General features: G+C 36.7%; 1 protein-coding gene across 1 annotated transcript in view; it reads right to left on the bottom strand.

The window, feature by feature from the left end:
- The window catches only part of QRFPR (pyroglutamylated RFamide peptide receptor), a 56,584-nt gene that overhangs the window by 12,045 nt on the left and 18,109 nt on the right, over nt 1-26,430 (bottom strand). The window contains exon 2 of the mRNA XM_050792658.1: nt 743-901. Within this exon, the coding sequence (XP_050648615.1) occupies nt 743-901 (159 nt within the window). The remainder of the gene's footprint in view (nt 1-742; nt 902-26,430) is intronic.

The following is a 26,430-nucleotide window of genomic DNA, read 5'->3' as shown; positions in this document are numbered from 1 at the left end:
GGAGTTCAAGATCAGCCTGGGAAACATAGAGAGACCCCGTTCCTACCAAAAATAAAAAAATTAGCTGTGTGTGGTGGTGAGAACCTGTGGTCCCAGCTACTTGGGAGGCTGAGGTGGGAAGATCATTTGAGCTTGGGCGACTGAGGCTACAGTGAGTTGTGATCACACTACTGCACTCCAGCCTGGGCTACAGAATGAGACCTTGCCTAAAAAAGAAAAAAAAAATCGACCTGCCCTTGTTAGCTTAACTTAGAGTCTTCTTATCTCAAGTTGATAATTCCCAGCTGGGTGTAGTGGCTCATGCCTGTAATCACAGCACTTTGGGAGGCTGAGGCAGGAGGATCACTTCAGCCCAGATATTTGAGACTAGCCTGGACAATGTAGTTGACACTCTGTCTCTAAAGAAAAAAAAAAAAAAGATGACAGTTCTCAATCTAATGAACATTAATGTGGCATTGCCACTCATAGCTTGTCTTAGATTAGCCGAACGTAGTGCTCAAACATTAAAGACGTAAACTGAAAAAGTATATCCAAAATGATACATTTTCAGTGCTGAGGTTAGCCTAAAAGAGAGATGGTGTGGAGGTGGAGGCAAACAGGGAAAGCACTGAAACTCTCAAATTATATTCCAATGCCTACAAGTTAGATAAGAAGCTACTCTTCTAGTTTAAAAATATGGTCCTCTTTATTCTGTAATGAAAAATGTCACTCACACTGCCATTGGCACATCCAGTGGCCTCACCTAGCATTGTGAAAGCCCTTCGGTTGGTGTATTGCCACTTCATTTTAAAAGGATGCACAAGTCCCTGGTGCCTTTCCACAGCAATGCAGGTCATAGTGAGAATTTCTGTCACAACAGCGGTAGACTGGACAAATGGCACCATCTTGCAAATGAAAGCACCTGCAGCAAGGAAATAGGACAAATCATACATCAAAACAAAAAGAATAAAGGTTTCATCTGTGTCTTTGTAATTATCACAATCAGTTCATTCTGAGCCTCTGCCAAAAAGTTTGATAACTGTAATTACACTGTAGACGCAAAGTAATTGAAAAATGTTGCATTGGCTTATCTTTCTCCCTCTAACTGAATTCTACGTTCCTAAATGCTATGCAATTATGTATAATAAGACAAGGAGAGGACAAATCCGTATCTAGCCATAGAAACAGTGGAAAAAAAGCAATATGACCTTTGCTTGGGGAAGGGCAAAGTCATTGTGAACTGGCCGCCTGGGCTCTACACTACAGAGTAATCTTTGACTCTCGGTTTTCTTTTGGCTTCCTGTCAAATCACAACAAAGGAATAGTTCTCATCAAAGACTCCCATATTTCTTCTTTTATCATTTATTCTCCTTTGGCTCCCTGTCTAAGACTTTATATATGTATTACACCATTATACTCCAAACTGATTTTACTTTCTCTAATGCAATGGTCTCAAACTGGTAGCCACTAGGCAAGATTTGGCTTGAAAACATGCTTTATTTGGTTTACATAATAGTTTAAAATATTTGTCAATCTTTTAAAATGTTTATACTATCTGTCTGGCCTCTTTACCATCTGGATTTGTGAGTCTTGGTCTGGCACCTCTGGTCTTGAACCCATGCTGCTGGCTGCTACCAAATTCATGATTCCCAGCTACCAGAGAATCACAAACTCAGGGAATATGAAGTTGGAAGACTCATCAGAGGTTATCTAGTCCTAGTTTATACCAAAAGCAGAAATTCTCTCTTCAACTTCTCTCCGAAATGCTCTGCTGAGCTCTGCTTAAATACAGGTTGAATGTCTCTAATCCCAAAATCTGAAATGCTCTAAAACCCAAAGCTTTTTTGAGTGCTGATATGATGCCACAAGTAGAAAATCCCGCATCTTCCCTCATGTGACAAGTCACAGCCAAAACACACAAAATTATTTAATATATTGTACACAACTACCTTAAGGCTATGTGTGTAAGGTATATAAGAAGCATAAATGAATTTCATGTGTAGACTTCGATCTCATTGCCAAGATATCTTATTATGTCTACAAATATTTCAACATTCCAAAAAATCTGAAATCTCAAACACCTCTGGTCTCAAGCATTTCAGAGAAGGAATACTCCATGGGAGGTCTCCTTACTTTCATAGCCCTGCTTCAGGTCTTTGCATGGCTTTTCCAGCTCCTTGGAATGCTCTTCTCTGAGATCACTCCCCTACATCCTTCCCTGAAGTCTGCTCAAATGTCACTGTGATGGCTAACTCTATGTGTCCAGTTGACTGGCTTAAGGAATACCCAGACAGATAGAAAAATGTACTTCTGGGTATGCCTGCGAGGGTGTTTCCAGAAGAGATGAGCATTTGAATCAGAAATCAGTGGGAAAGATCCTCCCCTCCCAGTGTGGTTGGGCAGCATCCAATCCACTGAAGGCGTGAATAGAACACAAAGGCACAGGAAGGATGAATTTGCTCTCTACTGAAACTGGAACGTGCACCTTCCCCTGCCCTTTGACATCAATGCTCCTGGTTCCCACACACCTTCTGACTCAGACTGGGACCTACATACACAGCTCCCCAGGCTCTCGGGCCTGCAAGCTTGAACTGGATCTCCATCACTGGCTTTCCTGGGCATCTAGGTGGCAGATAGTGGGTCATGGAACTTCCCAGTGTCTGCAATTGAGTGAGCCAATCCCTCATAATTAATCTCTCCTAAATATCTCCACATATCTTATAGGTTCTGTTTCTCTGTAGGGCCCTGACTAATACAGTCACCTTCTCAATGAGGCTGACCTACTCTAACAATCATATTTGTAATTGAGCCTGTCCCATTCCCTATCTCCTCTCATTCCTCATCTCTTTTATTCTACTTTTTTCCCATAACTCTTTCACATGTTAACATACTGATATATAATATATATGCTGCTAATTTGTTTTTTATTTTTATGATTTTATTGTTTTATTATTTATTTACCTCTACTAAAATATAGATAATGCCCGAGCAATAATTTTTGTCTATTTGTTTCACTGATGTATTCCCAGCTTTAAGAATGGCAATACAGTAGGCCGTTAATAAATATTCACTGAACTGAAAAGAACAAATGAGTAGGAGGCGCGTCACTCCTAAAGGCATCCCATTCTATTTTAGAGAGGTGCTAATTAGAAAAAGTGCTTTTAAACTCCACTCATTTCTAGCTTTGTTCTCAGAGTCTCAGAACCAACCATGCTTTCCAAACAGTGGCTCCACCTGTATTTGACAGAAGCCTTTGTGTCACTCCTGTCTTTCCTAGTTGTCTCAGCTGTTTCTCATTTGCTATGCTTTTCAGAGCTTTAAAAGGTGAATGGAGAAGGGAACCCCCATGGACCATGCCCATGCACTAGGCAGAAGGGAACTCACCAATGTTCAGGTTATGGCTTGGCCAAGGCAGAAACTGTGGGACTGTATTGGCTCCCCAAGGCTGAACACCCTCTTCTGTGACTGAAACTGATGTTTACGTCAGTCTTCTGTGCTGGACTTTTCAAATGATTGGCTTCTGTTGAACTTGAAATCAACTTGAAACGAACTGGATCACTTTAATAGAAATTTTGTTAACCCAAGACTCCCTTACCTCCTATCCTATGCCTAAGGGGAAAACGTACTTAGATATCACTCTAGATACTCCCTTCCCAATCCTTTTTGGGGGCTCCAAATGGCAACCCAAGAACCAATCCCACTCACTTATATTCCTTGTTACAGTTTCCCAAGACAAAATCCTGTTCAACTTTAAGGCCTTCTTTTGTTTAGAAAGATGGTTTAGATGCCAACAGTGGGAATTTACTTTCAATGTTAATAAATTCCACTGTGTTTGAATAGTTACTATACTGTGAATAAATCAGTTTATCTCAAATCCTGGTTTGGATGTGATACTTGAATAAATGAATATGGGTATAAATTATTAATCTGCATATTTATTCTAGGTTTTATCTCTTTTCTTGCAAATTTAATCTGAACTTTTTCTATTGAGAAGAACCTTGTACTTTTAAACATTTTATAAACAATTTGGTTGAAAGGAAAGATATTTTAAATACTGCTATCCAAACAAAAGAGAATTTTTGCTGCATTCATTGTAGTGTTATCTCATTATAGTGTTATCCATCCCAAATATATTCAGTTTGTGTATTACAGCACAGGATGTCTGTCAATTGATTCATTGATATCAGGATACACTCTGATTCTGCTTTATCTGATCTCTTAGCCACTCTGAGCCTCAATTTCATCATTTGAAAAAAGGGATTAATAACACCCATCTGGTGCTGACGAGTTGATGGGTGCAGCACACCAACATGGCACAAGTATACATACGTAACAAACCTGCACATTATGCACATGTACCCTAGAACTTAAAGTGTAATTAAAAAAAAAAAAACACCCATCTGTCAAAGGACTGATGTATTTCAAAACGTGGCAAAAACACCTAATACTGGATACATTCTTTAATAAATGGCAGCTCTTTTATCATTGGGCAGCCCTATTAAAAGAATTAAGGTAAATACGATACACTTGGGGATGACATGTTCTTTGTGGATAAACTGACCATTAAAGAACACCTAATCTAATAACCTTATTTCCCAGAGAAAGACACTGTAGTTTAAAGAAGTTAAATGATGTGCTCATGTCCGCACATCTATTTATTGACAGAATGAGTCCAGGTTGTCTGACTCCAGTTCCTTCCGTTACGCCACCCTCACTTATCTTATGCCCAAGCTATGTGGCAGTTTTCTTGTCTACCTGCTCATAAATCATCTGTTTAATAACCCACCTGTGAATTTCACACCAAGCTGTAGTATAATCTGTCATTTTACCGTTTTAATAAATTTGGAACAGCATTTGCCCTATTCATTACTTCTGACATTTCTCCAACCAGCTCTCTAAGAAATTACTGACAGTGTTTCCTTGACCACATTTCCAAGTTTCTTCAAAGTTCTGTCATGTAATTTATCTAGGATGTAGGTTTGAGTTCTTTTAAAAATAGGTACATGCTCTTTTGCTATCTACTTACTTATATTGGATATTTATTTTCATTCTAAACATTTGCCCTTTTTAATTGAGAGAGCACTTTTCAAGGTCTAGGAGACTAAAACAAAATAAACATTGAAGAGTTCTGGTTTTTCTCTGCCCTTCATTAAGCCTGACTATCATCAAACCTCCCTTTCTTTTTCAGCTTCTTGTTCTGGTAATCTCTTTGTTAGCTCTTCAGTCAGCTTATTCTACCTTTTATCTTTCCCAGTGTGAACTGTATGGGTCTAAATTATTTGTAAGAATGTGTCTTGTGAAATTTCTTCCCATAAACATGGTAATTTTAAACTGGGATAATCCTACATTCCCTGCAAAGGGCACTGTTTACTTGGGATGTCCTTCTTTTTTTTCCTTACAGGACAATCAGATGTTAATATCAAAGCTGTGCTTCTTAAAGTCAGCCTGGAATAGGTGTTTCTCATATTTTGATATTCCAGCATCCACCTCACTTCTCCAAATGGCAACATGATTTCTTTTTAGAATATTAACTCTCCCCCACTGTGGGCAGGTTAGGTAAGAGCTCCTACTTAGGAGGACAAAGCAGTAATAGGTGAGATCCTTCTTAGTGTTGAAAGGTTGAATGCAGATGAAAGAGAGATTTGGGGAGGTGTGGTCACGTGCTCACCAGATCATAAGTGCTAACAGGTCACTGCTGAGTTATGGCTACTGAACTGTGAGGTCCCTTGGTCGCTTTCTGTTGTAGATCCATTCGTTCAGCTTCACACTGATCCTGTGAGCCTTCAACATCCTTCCAACACATTCCCTTCTCTTGAGCTACTTAGCTATCAACTGTTGCTTGCAACGAAGTAGAATTATTTGATATACTTCTCTTTTGCTACCTTATTCTCTGGAGGGTAGGTTTTTTAAAATGTAGCGTACTATGGGCTATGTTCTCTCTGTGTGTACTGTTAACTCTAAGATTAGACAGTCCTCAATCCTACTACTACAGTTTGCCTCCACTGCTGCTTCCATTTCTACTATGTCTGACTCTTGGGATAGAGGTTACAATCACTTTATTTTGCCTACTGGATTAGGAACAATTGCTTTGGTTTAATATCTGCTGCCTTCAATTTCCAACTTTAACACATTTATATAACTTTATTGTGCAAAACATGAACCTTTTGCTCTCACTGAGAATGGTGTTCACTCTCCTATCCACTCAGCCACCACCACACAGAGCAAGTCTCAATTCAAAGAGAAGCAAGACTACATTATTTCTAAACATGATGTTTGAAAATTGAAAACAGTTTGGGCAGTGTTTGTATTCACTTTAGTGTGTAACAGTGACTTTAAAAAGGATCTGAATGGAAAGAACAGAATGAAAAAAAAACAGTCTTTAACTGTAGAGAAGATTAAAAACATTATTAATTTAGAAAATAGTATAATGAGGTATAATTGCATGAAAGTATCTAATGATAAGAACTACTCTGAATAATTGTTCCAAGGTTATTGAAAAACAAGTGAATAGACACATTGCAGTTTCATAAAGGAAAGGTTACTTGATGCAACCACTATTTGAAATAATGGTCTAACAGATTATAGAACAATCTGGCATGTAATTACCTTAATTTCATGTACCCAATAAACAAATCATATTCAAACAGTCTATGCATCCTTGTCCCAATACAACCTGTAGGTTTCTAGTTGCATCTAACGTGTTTCATAATTAAGCAGCTTCTAATGAGCAAATTTACCAAATCTTGAATCCTATTTCACTCCCCTCAACCACATCCTGTTGTAGAAGAGTAGGAAACAAGTTAAATATAGTCAAGATTAGAATTGCTGTACAAGTGTGGCTGAGAACCACACAAGAACAGACCTATGGACTTCTTCAACTGGAAAGCCCTTCCAGAGAAGATCCAGACTTGTGGCTTCATCAGTGTTCCAGGGAGCACTACATTTCTACACGGTGCTGTAGGAGTTGCCTACAGAGAGGGGCAGGCCAAATGTGAAGAGGCAGAGAGGGCTCTAAGCTCCAGCCCTGCATCAACTAAAGCAGCTCCAACTGTATATAGCATAATTTGCTGGGGTCCCAGCATCTAAAGCATCTGCAATTTTAAGGAATATTTTATAAGACCCCAAAGTAGACTCATCTGATATACACTGGAATATTCTGCTGATTTAAACTGTAAAGACTAAAGATGAGAACCTTAATTGCTAAATATTTTTAAAATAGATGTACGGTTGGCCTCTTCTAAAATCTCAGCCCTCCCAATAATTATTCCTATTATGCATAATACCATTACAAAGCACTCCAAGTGATTATCTTGTGACTTAGAAACTTTCCACTAACACTTTTATCTGTATAACAGGAGAGAGGGAAAAATTTTATCCAGAGGAAGGAAAACCTAGCTCAGGGAAAAGTGGAAGACAAGAGAAGAGGCTGAAGGAAACTCAGCTTCTGATGAGTGAAGGGAAATGGAGAAAAGTCCTATGGCTGCCAGGTGCCGAAAGAAAGATGAGTAAAGAGACTGCAGTGGGAAACTTACAGGTGAAGAAGATGAGCCATTTTTTCTCTAGGATTCTTTCTGGATTCATAAAAGGAGACAGAGGTTGCCCTGCTGGCCCTGACGGGGACACTTACCTCATTCTATGTATGTACCACAGTCGGTTTAACCATTCATCACAGGAGGACATCTGGGTTGATTCCAGTTTTTGACTTACAAATAAAGCAACTGTTTGTGTACAGGTTTTGGGTGATTTTCGTGTCTTTGGATAAATGCTCAAGAATGTAATTTCTGAGTAGTATGGTAATCATATATTGTTTTAGAAGAAACTACCAAACTCTTTTCCAGAGTAGTATCATCTTACATTCTTGCTGGCAATGTATAATTGATTCCATTTCTCTACATTCTCACCAGCATTTGGTGTTGTCTCTAATTTTATTTTCACCATTCTGATAGCTGTGTAGTAATATATCACAGTGGTTTTCATTTGCATTTCCCTGATGGCTAATAATGCTGAACATCGTCTCATGTGCTTATCTGTTATCTTTATATCCCCTTTAATGAAATGTTTCTTCATATCTTTTCTCTATTTTCTGACTAGACTGCCTTTTTACTGTTGAGTTTTGAGAGTTCTTTGCATATTGTAGACACTAGTCCTTTTTCAGATAGGTGCTTTTTAAATATTTTCTCTCAGTCCGTAGCTAGTCATTTTATCTCTTCACATGGGCTTTCACAGAGCAAAAGTGTTTAATTCTGATGAGGTTCAATTCATCAGTTGTTCCTCTTATGCACTGTGATTTTAGTGTCAGTTAAAAATTCTGAGAACTCTGTGTCTAGTCTTAAACTTTTCTCATTAAAAAAAAAGTTTTATAGTGTTACATTTACATTTAAGTCTACATAATACATTTTGAGTAAAATGTTGTATAAGGCATGAGATTTACTTTAAGGTTTTGTTTGTTTGTTTTGGCCTATAAGTTTGCATTTGCTCCAATACTATTTGTGAGTAGGCTATCCTTTCTCCACTGAATGGCACCTTTGTCAAAAAATCAGCGGATTACATGATGTAGATTTATTTTTGGGTCCTCTATTCTGTACCATTGATCTACGTCTATTCCTCCACCAACACCACATCATCTTGATTGTTTTATATACCTAGTAAGCCTTAATATTGGGTAGGGTGATTCCTCTCACTTCGTTCTTCTTTATCAACATGGTTTTAGCTATTCTAGGACCTATGTCTATTCACATAAATTTTAGAATAAGCTTCTCTACACTTACAAAAATTCTTGCCCAGATTTTAGGAGAAATTACATTAAACCTATAGATCTATTTTGGGAAAACTGGCATCTTTAATATGTTGAATCTTCCAATCCACAAACACAGTGTCTCTGCATTTATTTATGTATTCTTTAACTTCTTTCATCAGCATTTTTGTAATTCTTAGCATACAGAATCTATACAAATTTTGGTAAGTGTGTGTCTAAATATTTTATTTTCTTTGGAGTAATTTTAGGTGGTATTGTATTGCTCATTTCAGTTTCTGCATGTCACCTGTTAACAAAACGGGAAAAGTTCCCTTGTCCCCCTCACAGGGCCTGTGATGGGGTTGTGGCTCGATTCTTCAGTACTCTTCTGCTCAAAACCCATGGAGGGAGCAGGCAGATGGGCAGGTCATGGGGCTCTGACCCCATGGCAGTGTCTAGGGATGAATGTTTACAGCTCCTGAAGCCCTGCTGGGCATGTGCTACAGGGTTCTCTTTTAGTTTTGCCCTTTGTAGGCAGCTTGTGTTAGTCAGCTCAATTAGATCCTCTGCCTTATCACAAGGACAGAGGGCTTTCTGTATCCCGGGATTCTTGCCTTGGTATACCGAAGAATTGGATCACCTGTGGGCTTGGAGAATGAGTGCAAGGATTTTTATCGAGTGATAGCTCTTGGTGAAGTGGATGGGGAGGCCAGAATGGGGATGGAGTGGGAAGGAGTGGGAAGGTGATTTTCCCATGGAGTTGAGTCATGGGCTGTCATCTGACTGCTCTGGCCAAACTCTGCAGTTGTTTTGCCGGCTGGTTGCCCGCTGGCATCTGCTGGTGCATGGCCGTGTGCTCTGAGGCTGGTGCGCTCCTTTCAACTTCCAGCTGCTTGTGTCTTTTTCCACTAGTGTGTTCCTTTTGATGTCCAGCTGTTTGTGTCTGTGCCCACTAGGGTCTCAGGGTTTTTATAGGCACAGGATGAGGGCGTGGCAGGTCAGGGTGGTCTTGGGAAATGTAACATTTGGGCACAAAAACAGAAATGCCTGTCCTCACCTAGGTCCATAGGCACAGACCTGGGGGTGGAGCTCTAGCCAGGGACCATGTCCTTCCCTTCCCAGCACTTCCCTGCCCCTCTTCCTGTATCATTAATCTATAGAAATGTGATTGTGTCTTTATCTTACGTGCTGTGACCTTGCTGAACTCACTTATTACCTCTAGGTGTTTTTGTAGATTCTTTGGACTTTTCTACATAGAAAATAATGTCATCTGCAAATATAGACACTTTTGTTTCTTCCTTTCCAATCTGCATATGTCTTACTTATTGTCCTTCTTTCTCTTAGTGGCTTCTACTTTGAGTGCAGTTTTGCATAAGAGTGGTGAGAAGCAGACATCTTTGCCTTGTTCTCAATCTTAGAAGAAAAACATTCAGTCTTTCACCATATAATATGATGTTAGCTGTAGGTTTCTTGTAATGCTGTTATCAAATTGAGAAATCGCCTCTGTATTACTAACTTGCTGAGAATTTTTATCACGGATGAGTGTTGAAATTTGTCAAGTGTTTTTCTTTGTTAATTGGTGTAATCATATGATTTTTCTTCTTTAGCTTGATGGATATGATAGATTACACTGAGTTTGGAATTTGAGCCAGCCTTGCATACCTGGAATAAATCCTACTTCATCATGATGTATAATCTTTCTTATACATTGTTGGATCTGTCTGGCATTATATTGATATTTTGTATGCCAGAGTTCATAAGAGCTATTGGTTTACAGCTTTCTTTTTATTGAACTGTCTTTCTCTGGTTTAAGTGTCAGAGCAATGAAGGCCTCATAAAGTAAGTTGGGAACTATTTCTTCCAATTCTGTTTTCTGGAAGAGTTTGTGTAAAATTGGTGTTAACTGTTTTTTAAATGGCAAAATTTCCAGTGAAAGTACCTGGGCTTGGAAACTTCTTTCTTGATAGCTTTTTAATCACAAATTCAATTTTTTTATCTCTTACATTAAAAATTGTTTATCAAAGAATTATGAGCATGTGGTTTAAAATCAGAAGGGCTACAATAAAAAAGAATAAGTGTCTGCCTATTTCCCAACAACCACTTGCTTTTAATTCTACTGTTGGGGGCACTACAATCTCTAAATAAATTGCCTTATACAGCTTTTCTTTTGATTTATTGATTTCAGATGATATATAGATTACCTTCTTGGGTAGATGGGCTATTGGTTCACTTTTGTCATTTCCCACTGTTGCTTCTCCCACAGCTTCTAATTTTCTTACAGTTATAACACTGTCTTCAATAACTTATTTGGAAAGGTTTTAGGGGATGTATTTCTTAAATTCTAGCATGTAGTTTCTTCTACTTTGACTTTTAAAGTAATATATTAACACCCTCTTCATTAGTCTATTAGCTTCCAACAGTTTATCTTGTCCCCCACTTGTGAGATGATACCTCATCTCTGTACCTCTCTCCTCCTATTTTTGCATTCTTCTTTCTCCAAATGTCTTGTATCTATACCTTTACATTTACTCTATCTAAAGACTGATAGCTTTTCATTCTGTTCTACAGCCATATTAAGTATTATTCCCTTGGCCTACTTTGTAATTATAAAAGATTAAAACCATATACAGCATTTTAATTACCATGACTAATATTAACTACAAAGCCAATGTATATGTTTTAAACCTATCTCCTTTTTAGTGACTTTATAGTCAAGATCCTTGTGAATATATCTATTGCTCTAAAGCATACCGTATTTTAATCGGCTTTTTATATGGATGTAACTTTTTTATAGAGTATTTTTGTTTATTTAATTTTTCCTAGAGTTTTGGGTTGTGTTTCTTTTTTCTAGTTGGAAGAAGAACCATATATCTTCTTCACCACAGTATAGTAGTTTAGAGTATAGGCTCTAGAATTGGGCTGTCTGAGTTTGAATCATGGGTCCATCACTTGCTAACTGTGACCTAAGGCAAATTATCTTACTTCACTGTGTCTTGGGTTTTCTTATCTATAAAATGTAAAAATAATAACAGTACTTCCCTCATAGGACTCTTGAAGGATTAAATGAGAAAACAAGCCTACTGTGTTTAGGCCAGTGTCTAGTACTATGTGAAAATGCATTAGCTATTCTTATTATTATCATCATGATTATCATTTTTACTATTACATCTCAACTTTTAACATCACACATATACTGCTTGGAATCAATTCCACTGTTTGTTATTTTAATACTTCTTTCTAGAAGACCACTGACTTCCAATTTTGATGACTGCAGGCTGTGTTTTGCTTTGTTTTGTTTTTAATGATCACTCTACAGCTGTCATCATTAAATTCATTTTCAATCGATTTCTTCTCTGGTTTTTTTAATTTCATGGTTTTTCATTTCTTGTATTTTACCCATATTTTGCATAATATTTTTCAAGTAACTTCTTCAAAATAATAAGGAAAGTAAGTTCTTTACATTCTTATATATCTTAAAATGGCTATAGTTTGACCTAAATTCAACATCATCTGCCTTTAGAATGTTGAAGACCTTACTTTATTGACTTTTAGCATCCACTGTTGGTGCTAACCTGTCTATATTGTCAGCTTGATTTTTGCTCCCTTATAAATATCCTGGTTACTATTCGGAAGATTTTATTGATCTCTTTGTAACTAGAAGTCTGAACTGTTATGGGGATGTATTGAAACACGTGTCATTTTTTTTTTTACTCTTTTTCCATAGCCCTGTGTGTACCTTTTACATTTGGCAACTCTCAGTCCTTTACCTCTGTGCTTTTCTTTGTGTCTTTAAGAAATAACTCCTATTGATCAGCTATTGGAATTCCTGAATTGATCCTCCTATGTTTATACCTTTTATATAGAGATATAGATTTGCCTATTTGCCCCACATTATGGAGACATTCTTGTTTTTGTCTTCCAACCCTTCTAATGTATGTATAATTTCAGCAATATTTTTACTTTCAAAAGCTTTTCTTGCTCTTAAAATATTTCTTTTCAAAGAAGCTTGTTCTTGATCTATGAAGTCAGTCTCATCTTAAATCCAGACACATACCCCCAATTTAATATCAGAAACCCATTCCTGAAAATGAGACAGTCTATATGGAAATGTGCCCTGGTCACCTATTTCCTTTTGTTTAAAAGGCCAAATTAAACTTCTAACAGATTTCATTAAGTATAACTAAAACATAGGAAAGCCAGCATTTAAAATGTAATATCTTAAAATAATTGGTCTAATTGATTGCAAAACAATTAGAATGGTTATCAGATTGTTTGTATGCATGCTACTCTGTATCAATAACATGCCCACTTTTCATGGTACATCATAAATATTTTTTTCCAATAAGGCATAGCAATCAGCACACAGCAATTTATAAAGGCATTAGAAAATGCAGGTAAAATTTACAATGAAAATAGGGCAATTACCTGGGATGACCCGTTACTCCTGAAGAAAAAAGCAAACTGGAAACTTGAAGAAAGTGGAAAGGGAAGGATGGTTAAAATGTAGTCATTGTCAAGGCCTATGGAAAGTGACATCATAGGTGAGCTGGATGACAAAAGGGCAATTTCATGCAAGAAACAGGCAGAGATTCTTTGTCATTTTCATTCTGGGGTAGGGACTTATAAATGATGAATGGATCTTCAGGGGATGCAAGTGTCATTTTAGGATGAAAAACTACAAAATCAAGCTTTACTTAACTCTCTTCAAGTTTATGTTCACAGATTTTTTTTGCACAGTGTTATAAGAGTCAGGCACTCACAGTCCACCAAGTTCCAGGATAATATTTATCACTGTGTTTGTTTAGTCCCCATATTATTTTCAGCGAGCAGTGTCTGGTGGTTTGATTGAAGGCTCTCTCTGTTATCACTATGATTAACTATTTCAGATTGACATTCTGAACAAGTTTAGTACTTGATTACTCAGCATTACATTTAAAGAATTCATCAATATCTTTTTCAATCTCTTCTCAAAACAAATCTTCTTTGCAAGAGTAACAATGGCAAAGCATGGTTTACACTGAATAAAATGATATGATGCCTCTCTTAGTGTCAACATTCGGCACATGCATCCCTCTGTGAACACTAGGCATGCTTTTCAAAACACCTACTTGTGATTTTGATGTATTTGGAAGGTATTTTATTTTTGGAAGGTAGCTTGATATTTTCCCTATATATCATTTTGCTTAGAATATTAAATTATTGAGTTTAGGAACATAAATTTTCCTTATATAAATATCAGCTAAAAGGTTGCTGTTGAGTGATATATTCATTGCAGAAGTCTGAGACTTATAAACCAATACTAATTCCACCGGGAAAATTTCAAATGAGGAGACATTCTTCTTGATACGTCTGTATGTATAAAAATACTAATTAGAGTTTATTTCCAAATTCCCTTCTATGATTAACCATTTCTTCCGGGTTTCATTTATTCATTTGTTTTGTTCTCCTTTATTCTTGGGCTTAATTCCTGGGTGATGGGTTGATCTGTGCAGCAAACCACCATGGCATACGTTTACCTATGTAACAAACCTGCACATCCTGCACATGTACAATAAAAGAAAGAAGGAAAGAAAGCTTTCCTCAACTGTCTGACAATCCTTGGTTCTCCTTACATATTTGAGAATGGGACAGCATGAAAGACCACTAGCTGCTCTGTGTACAGGTAGAAGCTGTTCCCTGGAAAGCTTTGACTTAGGATGAGTGGGTCTTGATACTCTGCGTCTCACAAATTTCAAACTTTTAGGTTTTACTTTGTGGAGTCACAGCTCATATGAATTCTGTAGTTCCCTGCAGAGTGCTTCCTTCAATTACTTTATAAGAATTGTTTGTGTGTATATTTGCATTAAAAACAAGTTCCCCAGTATACAATTATGTCTATACTGGTATTTTTCTTCTAATTTTCATTATTTTAATAGCTACAAATACAACCTCAGAAAGGTAACTGAGTTGCTTAAACTTTCCACTAATGACAAAAATTAGATTTTCAAATAATAGAATAAAATGAGCCTGGGTTAAACATAAGGACAGTAAAGCAGAAATCAGAAATAATGGGGTTTCATTATGTTCATGTTAAAATAACCCATTGTGAAGTAATAATGGAAGGAATATTTTTGTATACTAGGAAAGAAATGGAAAAACTTTAGGCATTAGAAAGAATTTCTTGAATGTGAAGGTAATCAGGCAACAAAGCATACTATAAAGTGAACTTCCTCAGAAATGCTTAATAAAATACTAGGAGCACTTATGTAATTTATGTACTCAGTTGTTCACCAAAGATATAACTCCAAGTTAGTATAAACTAATGTAAAAAAAAAAAAGCAGAATGGTTAAATAAATTGGGATATGCCAATATAATGCAAATCATTCAATCATTAATAATCTTTCAAAAGATATTTAACAATGCAACCAAAAAATGAAATTAAACAGTAAACAATATATTCATGTACAGACGTATACAAACACTAAAAGGTTTCTATTTTGCTAAAAATGTATGTGGGAAAAATTTAAATAACTAAATGTAATGCACTGATGTGATCATCATAATTCTCTCTGGCTGTTGGAATAAATATTTTTTTGTTTTCTTTACATGTATTTGTTCTATACATTCATTAGAACGTTTTGGATTATGAGTTAAAAATTCAACTGGTTTAAACAATAAGGGAAATGTATTATCTAACATAAAAATAATTTCAGAGGTAGGCCAATAACAGGGTCATAAATGCCACAGCTGAATGGCTTCACTACAGTTCCGAGTTCTCTCCACTGGATTTCTTTGTCCTCCTCAGTGTGATTTGCTTTGTCCTTATGATTGTCACTTTGGCAAATAAGATGACTGCAGTATCTCCAAGCACTGCATCTCAAACAAGATTCAAAGACCAGAAGTGGAAAACAAAGAATATACTTTCTCAAGCCCTTCATAAAAGTAAGGAAAACCTCAGACTTTATGGCCAGAATGGATTACATGCCCATTTAAAAAATCATCATTGATAAGGGGAATTGAAATTAACACACTGGCCAACTTTTTAAAAGTTATTTTTAGTTATTGTGAACACATAATGGTTACACATATTTATCAGGTATTTATTAGGTACATGTGATGTTTTGATACAGGCATACAATATGTAATGATCAAATCATGATCACTGGGGTATTCATCACCTCAAGCATTTATCACTTCTTTGTGTTAGGAACATTCCAATTCCACTCTTTTAGTTATTTTAAAATACACAATAAATTATTGTTAAACATAGTCACCCTATTGTACTACCAAATACTACATTTTATTCATTCTATTTGTGTTTTTATATCCATTAACCATCCCCCTCTTTATTACCCTTTCACACTACCCTTCCTCTGGTAACTATCATTCTACTCTATCTCCAAAAATTCATTTATTTTTTAGGTTCCCACATATGAGTGAGAACATGTGATATTTGTCTTTCTGTGCCTGCCATATTTCACTCAACACAATGCCCTCCAGTTCCATCTATGCCGTTGTGAATAACAGAACTTCATTTCCTTTTATGGCTGAATAATATTCCATTGTGTGCATGTACCACATATTCTTTATCAATTCATCCATCGATGGATATTTAGGTTGATTCCATATCTTGGCTATTGTGAAGAGTGCTGCAATAAACATGGGAATGCAGCTACCTCTTCAATATATTGATTTCCTTTCTTTTGGATGTATACCCAGCAGTGGGACTGCTGAATTTTATGGTAGTTTTATTGCTAGTTTTGTGAAGAACCTCCACACTGTTTTACATAGTAGCTATGTTAATTTACATTTCTGCCAACAGTGTATGAGATTTCTGCTCTCTCCCCATCCTGGCCAGCATTCATTATTGCCTATCTTTTGGATGAAAGCCATCTTAACTGGGGTAAGATGCTATCACATTGTGGTTTTCATTTGTAGTTCTCCAATGTTAGTGATGTTGAGCATTTTTTTCATATAACTGTTGGCCACTTGTCTGTCTTCTTTTGAGAAATATCTATTCAGATCTTTTGCCCATTTTAAATCAGACTATTTCCTATTAAATTGTTTGAGCTCCTTCTATATTCTAGTTTTTAATCCTTTGTCAGATGGGTATTTTGTATATTTCCTCCCATTCTGTAGGTTATGTCTTCACTTTGTTGATTGTTTCCTTTGCTGTGCACAAGCTTTTTAGCTTGATGTGATCCCATTTGTCCATTCTTGCTTTGGTTGCCTGTGCTTTTGAGGTTTTACTCAAGAAATCTTTGCCCAGATCAATGTTCTGGAGTGTTTACCCAATGTTTTCTTCTAGCTATTTTACACTTTTAGGTCTTAGATTTATGTTTTTAATCCATTTTTGATTGATGTATGATGGAGAGAGATAGGGATCTAGTTTCATTCTTCTGCATATTGATAACTAGTTTGCCAGCATCACTTATCGAAGAGACTGTCCTTTCCCTAGTATATGTTCTTGGTACCTTTGTCAAAAATAAGTTGACTGCAAATACATGAATTTATTGCTGGGTTCTTCATTCAGTTGTGTGTCTTCATTCTATGTGTCTGTTTTTCATGCTAACACCTTGCTATTTTGACTTCTATAGTTTTGCAGTATAATTTGAAGTCAGATAATGTGGTTTCTCCACCTTTGTTCTTTTTGCTCAGGATGGCTTTGGCTATTCTGGATCTTTTGTGGTTCCACATAAATTTTAGGATTGTTTTTTCTATTTCTGTGAAGAATGCCATTGATATTGTGAGAAGGATTGCATTTAATTTGTAGATTGCTTTAGGCAGTATGAACACTTTTAATAATATTGATTCTTCCAACCCATAAACATGGCATATTTTCCATTTTTTGTGTGCGTTTGCTTCAGTTTTTTCACCAATGTTTTATAGTTTTCATTGTAGAAATCTTTCACTTCTTTGGTTATGTTTATTCCTAGGTATTTTATTTTATTTGTAGCTACTGTAAATGGGATTACTTTTTTGATTTCTTTTTCAGATTGTTTGCTGGTGGCATAAAGAAATGCTACTGATTTTTGTATGTTGATTTTGTATCCTGCAGTTTTACTGAATTTATTTATCAGTTCTGACAGTTTTTTGGTGGAGTCTTTAGATATTTTTAAAATTTCAGATCATATCATCTGCAAACAAGGATAATTTGACTTTTTCCTTTTCAATTTGGATGTCATCTATTTCTTTCTCTTGTCTAATTGCTCTGTCTAATACTTCTATTTCTATGTTGAAAAAAAGAGGTGAAAGTGAGCATCCTTGTCATGTTTCAGATCTTAGAGAAAAGGCTTTCAGTTTCCCCATTCAGTATGATACTTGTTGTGAGTGTGTCATACATGGTTTCTGTCATGTTGAATATGTTCCTTCTATGTCCAATTTTTTGAGAGATTTTATCATAAAAGAATGTTGCATTTTATCAAATGCTTTTTTGGTATCTATTGAAATGATCATATGGTTTTTGTCCTCCATAGTGTTGATATGATATACACCATTGATTGATTCGCATATGTTGAACTGTCCTTGCATCCCAGAAATAATGATCCCACTTGATCATAATGAATTATCTTTTTAATGTGTTGTTGAATTTGGTTTTCTAGTATTTTGTTAGAGGTTTTTGCATCTATGCTAATCAGGGATATTGGCCTGTAGTTTTTCTTTTTTTGTTGTGTCTTTGTCTGGTTTTGGTTTTGGGATTATACGGACCTTGTGGTATAAGTCTGGAAGTATTCCTTCCTCTTTGATTTTTTTGGAACAATTTGAGTAGAATTAATATTAGTTCTTCTTTAAGTGTTTGGTAGAATTCAGCAGTAAAGCCATCAGGTCCTGGACTTTTCTTTGATGAAAGACTTTTTATTACTGCTTTTATCTCATTATTTGTTGCTGGTATATTTGGCTTTTGGATTTCTTCATGGTTCTATCTTGGTAGGTTATAGGTGTCTAGAAATTTATCCATTTCTTCTAGGATTTCTAATTTATTGTCATACAGTTGCTCATAACAGTCTCTAATGATCATCTGAATTTCTGTTGTATCAGTTGTAATCTCTCCCTTTTTGTCTCTTGTTTTGAGTCACTCTCCTTTTCTTAGTCAGATTAAAGGTTAGTTGATTTTGTTTATCTGTTCAAGAAAGCAATTTTTCATTGATCTTTTGTGTTTTTTTTTTTCATTCATTTCTGCTCTGATCTTTGTTATTCCTACCTTCTACTAATTTGGGGTTTGGTTTACTTTTGCTCTTCTAGGTCTTTGAGATACATTAGTAGATTGTTTATTTGAAGATTTTCTACTTTTCTGATATAGGATTTCATTACTTTAAATTTCTCTCTTAACACTGCTTTTGATATATTCCATAGGTTTTGGTATGTTCTGTTTCCGTTTTCATTTGTTTTAAGAAATTAAAAAAAAAAAAAAAAAAAAAAAAAAAAAAAAAACTTAAAAATCAGCACTTAAAAAAAACTTAATCAGCACTAGGGGGCAACCCAAGAGTACTGCAGACTCCTAGATACACTGCTTTGATGGAATTGGGTAAGATAATGAAGAATCCCTGAGCTACCAGACAAAATCTCTAGCTCTCCTCTCTCTCTTTCTCCCAATCAGAAGGATAGTCTCCATTATGGGCTGCCTGGAACTAGGGGAGAAGTGATGCAAGCACTCCCATGGCCTGCATAGCTGGCACTATACTGGGTCACACCTGAAGCCAGCATAGTATTGGGTCTTGTCCTGGGTCTCTGAATCCTGCTTGGCTCCGCTAGGGCTGAGAGGTGGTCCTATTCTTTCTTGAAGAATATACGAATATACCCACCCAATACCTTGATCATACCAGGTTTCCCTTAGCAAGGCATAATATCAAACAAGGCCTAAATAAAGAGTTACTCTATGCTAATGCACAGGGTGTTTGTATGAGTTTCCTACTGGTGCTGTAACAAAGTACCACAATCTTAGTGACTTAAAACAACACAAATCTATATGTTACAATTATGGAGGTCAAAAGTTTGAAATGGGTCAATAGGGCTGTGTTCTCTCTAGAGGCTCTAGGGGAGAATTCATTTCCTTGCCTTTTCTAGTTTCTAGAGGTTGTCTGCCTTCCTTGGCAGACAAGAGAGGATCATTGCCCATATGATAACAATAGCATATTATTAATTAAATGCCATGGACCTGAGATTCTAAGAGAGAGCATAAAAGCAAGAATAGTCAACAAAGTGGGGAGTGGAACAGAGAGAGAGAAAGAAGGCAGTCAAATATTTCTGCAAGAGAGATAAGGTAAAAAAAAAAAAAAAAAAATTAAAGCCATAACCAGGAATTCAGACCAGTACCTATCTGCTGATCCAAACAGTAACTACCAGTTACATTTCCAGCAGTTACTCAAAGGCAGATATTCAGATTCCCTCCCAATTAAACTCCCTTCCCCTACACGGAGAATTCTAAGACCTAGTGCCAGATTCCAGGCCCTAGAAAGCACTGGTTCTTGACTTAGCTATACGTCGGAATAACCGGGGAGCTTTAAAAGAAATTGATATTTAGATCCACTCTGCAAGATTGTGAATCTTAGGGTATGCTTGGGGACTTAGGCTTTTTAAAGTTCCCAGGTGATTTAAATAGGCAGCAAAGCTCAAGAACAACTGGGCCAGAGAATGGACTTGAGAGACAGCCCTCACTTCAAGGTCTACATTTCTAACACTGCTTCCAACTGAAGAGGTTAAGGGGCTTCAGGGGGAGAGGATATTCTTTGTCTTTCACTCAGATTTATTTTATATTCTATCTTCTCTTTCATTCAGATATTTGTTCATTCACTCATCTATGGGTCATACACTACTCCAGGCTCTTTAAAGACAGGCTGTGCAACATATATACTCTCCCACCTCCTCTTCCTAAAAGGAGACTAGACATGAAACAGTATGTCACAGATAACCATAAAATTACAAAGTAGTATTCAAAGCAATTCTCTTTGAATACAGTCAAAATACTTTTTTAAAAAGCAAAAATCTGGGTTAAAGTTGATTGTGAGATGACAAAAGAAAACCATGCCTTAAAGTAATAATAGCCGGTAATACCTAGAATGTTGTTTATTGCTTATTGTCTGCATTATAAGAGATACCTACACTGGTAGACTGGTAAATGTTAATAAGCAGCTCTCCAAGTTAAAAAGGAAGATCTTGCTTTGTAATGTTTGCTAATTTTCTGATGTAAATACTCCTGCCAGAGCCAATTTCAAAACTACCAACACAATATCAGTGAATGTGGAGTTCAGAAGAGAGGTACACAATCAGCTCTCATGGGCTGGTACAAAGTAGCACAAGCATGCCATTGGCTATCTGATAAAGTTCAAATAAACAATAACTGAAAAGAATTCCAACTTGTATACATATTTTATTTATTTATTTTTGTTTTGTTATCTCCTCTTATTTCTTTGTTTCTGAATCATTTTCTTTTTTCTTCTTCTTCTTTTTTTTTTTTTAACTTTAAGTTCTAGGGTGCATGTGCACAACGTGCATGTTTGTTACATATGTATACATGTGCCATGCTGGTGTGCTGCACCCATTAACTCATCATTTACATTAGGCATTATCTCCTAATGCTATCCCTCCCTCCCACCTCCCCACATTAGGACCCGGTGTGTGATGTTCCCCTTCCTGTGTCCAAGTGATCTCATTGTTCACTTCCCACCTATGAGTGAGAAGATGCAGTATTTGGTTTTCTGTTCTTGCTATAGTTTGCTGAGAATGATGGTTTCCAGCTGCATCCGTGTCCCTACAAAGGACACGAACTCATCCTTTTTTATGGCTGCATAGTATTCCATGGTGTATATGTGCCACATTTTCTTAATCCAGTCTGTCACTGATGGACATTTGGGTTGATTCCAAGTCTTTGCTATTGTGAATAGTGCCTCAATAAACATACGTGTGCACGTGTCTTTAGAGCAGCATGACTTACAATCCTTTGGGTGTATCCCCAGTAATGGGATGGCTGGGTCAAATGGTATTTCTAGTTCTAGATCCTTGAGGAATCGCCACACTGTTTTCCACAATGGTTGAACTAGTTTACAGTCCCACCAACAGTGTAAAAGTGTTCCTATTTCTCCACATCCTCTCCAGCACCTGTTGTTTCCTGATTTTTTAATGAATGCCATTCTAACTGGTGTGAGATGGTATCTCATTGTGGTTTTGATTTGCATTTCTCTGATGGCCAGTGATGATGGGCATTTTTTCACGTGTCTGTTGGCTGTATGAATGTCTTCTTTTGAGAACTGTCTGTTCATATCCTTTGCCCACTTTTTGATGGGGTTGTTTGTTTTTTTCTTGTAAATTTGATTGAGTTCTTTATAGGTTCTGGATATTAGCCCTTTGTCAGATGAGTAGATTACAAAAATTTTCTCCCATTCTGTAGGTTGCCTGTTCACTCTGATGGTAGTTTCTTTTGCTGTGCAGAAGCTCTTTAGTTTAATTAGATCCCATTTGTCAATTTTGGCTTTTGTTGCCATTGCTTTCATGCCTATATCCTGAATGGTATTCCCTAGGTTTTCTTCCAGGTTTTTTATGGTTTTAGGTCTAACATTTAAGTCTCTAATCCATCTTGAATTAATTTTCATATAAGGAGTAAGGAAAGAATCCAGTTTCAGCTTTCTACTTATGGCTAGCCAATTTTCCCAGCACCATTTATTATATAGGGAATCGTTTCCCCATTTCTTGTTTTTGTCAGGTTTGTCAAAGACCAGATGGCTGTAGATGTGTGGTATTATTTCTGAGGACTCTGTTCTGTTCCATTGGTCTATATCTCTGTTTTGGTACCAGTACCATGCTGTTTTGGTTACTGTAGCCTTGTAGTATAGTTTGAAGTCAGGTAGCATGATGCCTCCAGCTTTGTTCTTTTGGCTTAGGATTGTCTTGGCAATGCGGGGTCTTTTTTGGTTCCATATGAACTTCAAAGCAGTTTTTTCCAATTCTGTGAAGAAATTCATTGGTAGCTTAATGGTGATGGCATTGAATCTATAAATTACCTTGGGCAGTATGGCCATTTTCACAATATTGATTCTTCCTATCCATGAGCATGGTATGTTCTTCCATTTGTTTGTGTCCTCTTTTATTTCACTGAGCAGTGGTTTGTAGCTCTCCTTGAAGAGGTCCTTTACATCCCTTGTTGGTTGGATTCCTAGGTATTTTATTCTCTTTGAAGCTATTGTGAATGGGAGTTCATTCATGATTTGGCTCTCTGTTTGTCTGTTACTGGTGTATAAGAATGCTTGTGATTTTGGAATCCTCCCTAACTCATTTTACGAGGCCAACATCATCCTGATACCAAAGCCTGACAGAGATACAACAAAAAAAGAGAATTTTAGACCAATATCCTTGATGAACATCAATGTGAAAATCCTCAATAAAATACTGGCAAACCAAATCCAGCAGCACATCAAAAAGCTTATCCACTGTGATCAAGTGGGCTTTATCCCTGGGATGCAAGGCTGGTTCAACATACACAAATCAATAAACGTAATCCAGCATATAAACAGAACCAAAGACAAAAACCACATGATTATCTCAATGGATGCAGAAAAGGCCTTTGACAAAATTCAACAGCCCTTCATGCTAAAAACTCTCAATAAATTCGGTATTGATGGAATGTATCTCAAAATAATAAGAGCTATTTATGACAAACCCACAGCCAATATCATACTGAATGGGCAAAAACTGGAAAAATTCCCTTTGAAAACTGGCACAAGACAGGGATGCCCTCTCTCACCACTCCTATTCAACATAGTGTTGGAAGTTCTGGCTAGGGCAATCAGGCAAGAGAAAGAAATCAAGGGTATTCAGTTAGGAAAGAAGAAGTCAAATTGTCCCTGTTTGCAGATGACATGATTGTATATTTAGAAAACCCCATTGTCTCAGCCCAAAATCTCCTTAAGCTGATAAGCAACTTTATCAAAGTCTCAGGATACTGAATCATTTTCTTTATTCTTGACAGAATAGTTGGGAAGGGAAGTTCGTGTTTTATAAATGACTCATCTTTCATCTCTTTCCCTGTACTGCTCTCATAAACTTGTGGTGTTCTGCCACAGCATGAAATTGCCTCTTTACTCTTTCCCACTCTATCTCTTCTTTTGTCCTTGTTTATGACATAAGCTTGCCAGAAATGTCCTTGGTCATGGCTGAGCCACACTGATCACAATGTTCTAAGTTATAAAACTAATTTCTACTCTAGGAACATTTCCTGAGCAGTTACTATGTACTAGGTACTGATCTCATAAGCATTAACACCATCAACTCATAGACTCTCTTGGCAACACTAAAAGATAGGTGGTATTATTATTTCCGCTTGCATGAGGGATAAATGGGGAATAAAGTAACTTGTCCAGGGTCATTTGTGTATACAGTAAGGGATGAAGACAAATAGTCTGGCTCCAGAGTCTGTGTTTGTAACCCCTATGGAAATGCATCCCCCAAATCCCAAGTTTTCTATAATTAGTGTAGAGAACAGGCCTTACAAAAGAAGTAAGTATTCAGGGTGTTTCAATGGTTTGGAAGCATCAGTGTGATCTCTTTTAAATTACTTCATTACCTGCCAGATTAATAGAACTCTATTCTCTACCTGTACATACATTTAGGTTTGGAAGACAGCTGATGTGGTGGTTATTACGTCAACTTGATTGGATCAAAGCATGCAAAGTATTGATTCTGGGTGTGTTTGTGAGGGTGTTGCCAAAGGGGATTAACATTTAAGTCAGTGGGCTGGGAAAGGCAGACACACCCTTAATCTGGTGGGCACCATCTAATCAGCTGCCAGTGAATATAAAGCAGGCAGAAAAATGTGAAAAGGCAAGACTGGCCCAGTCTCCCAGCCTGCATCTTTCTCCCATGCTGGATGCTTCCTGCCCTCGAACACTGGACTCCAAGTCCTTCAGTTTTGAGACTCGGACTGGCTCTCCTTTCTCTCAAGCTTGCAGATAGCCTATTGTGAGACCTTGTGATTGTGTAAGTTAATACTTAGTAAATGTGTATATATATATGTATATATATGTATATATATATGGGAGTGTATATATATGGGAGTATATATGTATATATAGGAGTGCGTGTGTGTATATGTGTGTGTGTATATATGGGAGTATATATATAGGAGTGTGTGTGTGTATATGTGTGTGTGTGTGTATGTGTGTGTGTGTGTGTATATATATCCTATTAGTTCTGTCCCTCTAGGGAACCCTGACTAATACAGCTTATTATCACAATTTTCCTTCTTTTCCGTATCTCATCTCTGTAATTTGCATGTGACCCTGCTCCTTTCTCACCTCGTTTTTCTAAACACCATTTTTTTTTCAAATCTTACTGGGGTAACATTTTTCAAAAATTTTTTGAGCAACGGAGTTCCTCTATTATGAGTTGGTAATCTCTGCACATAACACAGTCCAAAATTAAAATTTATTATACACAATGAGTACATGACAAATTTGCTTTCGGCAACTGTGTTTAGTGCAGTAACAAAAACAGTCAGAGAGCTATGTAGCCCTAGGCAGAAATCATATATAAGATGATAGTGATTTTCTGCTCAGTCATCACTTACACTTTTTAGTATAACCTGATGTAAAATGGTTTGCCTTTGTCATAGGCTCACCCACATACAGACATTACAAGATGTATAACAAACTTAGTACTTTATTAGAAGCTAACCACGGGTAAATCATTTTTTCAATTAGTTGTGTTCCCTATAAATTGCAAACATCGATTCTTCCAGTTTAGTATCCCAATTCTGAGAGTTGGCTAGAACAAAGCATTATCATTTTGATGGACCAGGATTATGGTACTGCTGAGTTCTGATGGGTTTAATTTTTTTTAGGTCAACTGTGCTCGCCTGGTTCCCCTGGGTAGCCTGACTCCCCTGATAGTATTGGTTTTGACCATGAACATCACACACACTTACCCAAAATTTTTACTACAGAAATGCTCTTTGATATTTTCTATTCTGCTGTATTTCCATTTTGTAAAACCGCTAATACTGATTCACCAAATGACTTCATGACTCATTCATGGGTTGCAACTCCTACTTTGAAATTCACTGCCTCAGTAGTGTTGCCTCTGCTCCAAAATGAAGCTCAAACTCCTTAACACAGCACTAGAAAGCTCTTCAGAATCCGCAGTTTCCCTTTCTTTCCAACTTCATTTCTCACCACATCCCCTCTGAATGCCAAACTCCAGGCATACAAAACTATTCATATTTTCCAAAAAGCTTGTTGTCTCTCCCCAAGAACCTTCCACAACATATACTGTGTGCCGTTCACCCTTGCATCCCTAGGTCAATTAGGCATTTAATAAATGTTAGTTAAATGAGTAAGTGAATGATGCAATGAACAAATGAAAAAAATGCTATGAAAATCTATTCAGAAGAATGTACTGTTACAATAATGTCTCACAGATTTAACTCTGAAAATCCAGCCACATGCTACAGAAAGGAGAAAAAGCCACTCAATTTCCTTAATTATAATTAGAGAAATTTGTAATTTCTGAAAACAAGGGTAAATAGTTTCACAAAGACCATATTTACTTTGAGGAAATTTTCACTCATTCTGTTTGAATCAGATGGATCCAGTCTTCAATAAATAAAGCAGACAAGTAAAAGTGATAGTGTATTACATTCTGCACCCTCCTTGCATAATGATGATGTGGAAGTTAAACTTTAGTAGCATAGGGTCCTGATTACTGTAGCAACACTTCTATGATATTATAGGTAATCAGAGAGAGAGATGCA

The sequence above is a fragment of the Macaca thibetana genome, chromosome 5, assembly GCF_024542745.1.
Source record: "Macaca thibetana thibetana isolate TM-01 chromosome 5, ASM2454274v1, whole genome shotgun sequence".
Lineage (NCBI taxonomy): Eukaryota > Metazoa > Chordata > Mammalia > Primates > Cercopithecidae > Macaca > Macaca thibetana.
This window is presented reverse-complemented; position numbering and strand designations above follow the sequence as displayed.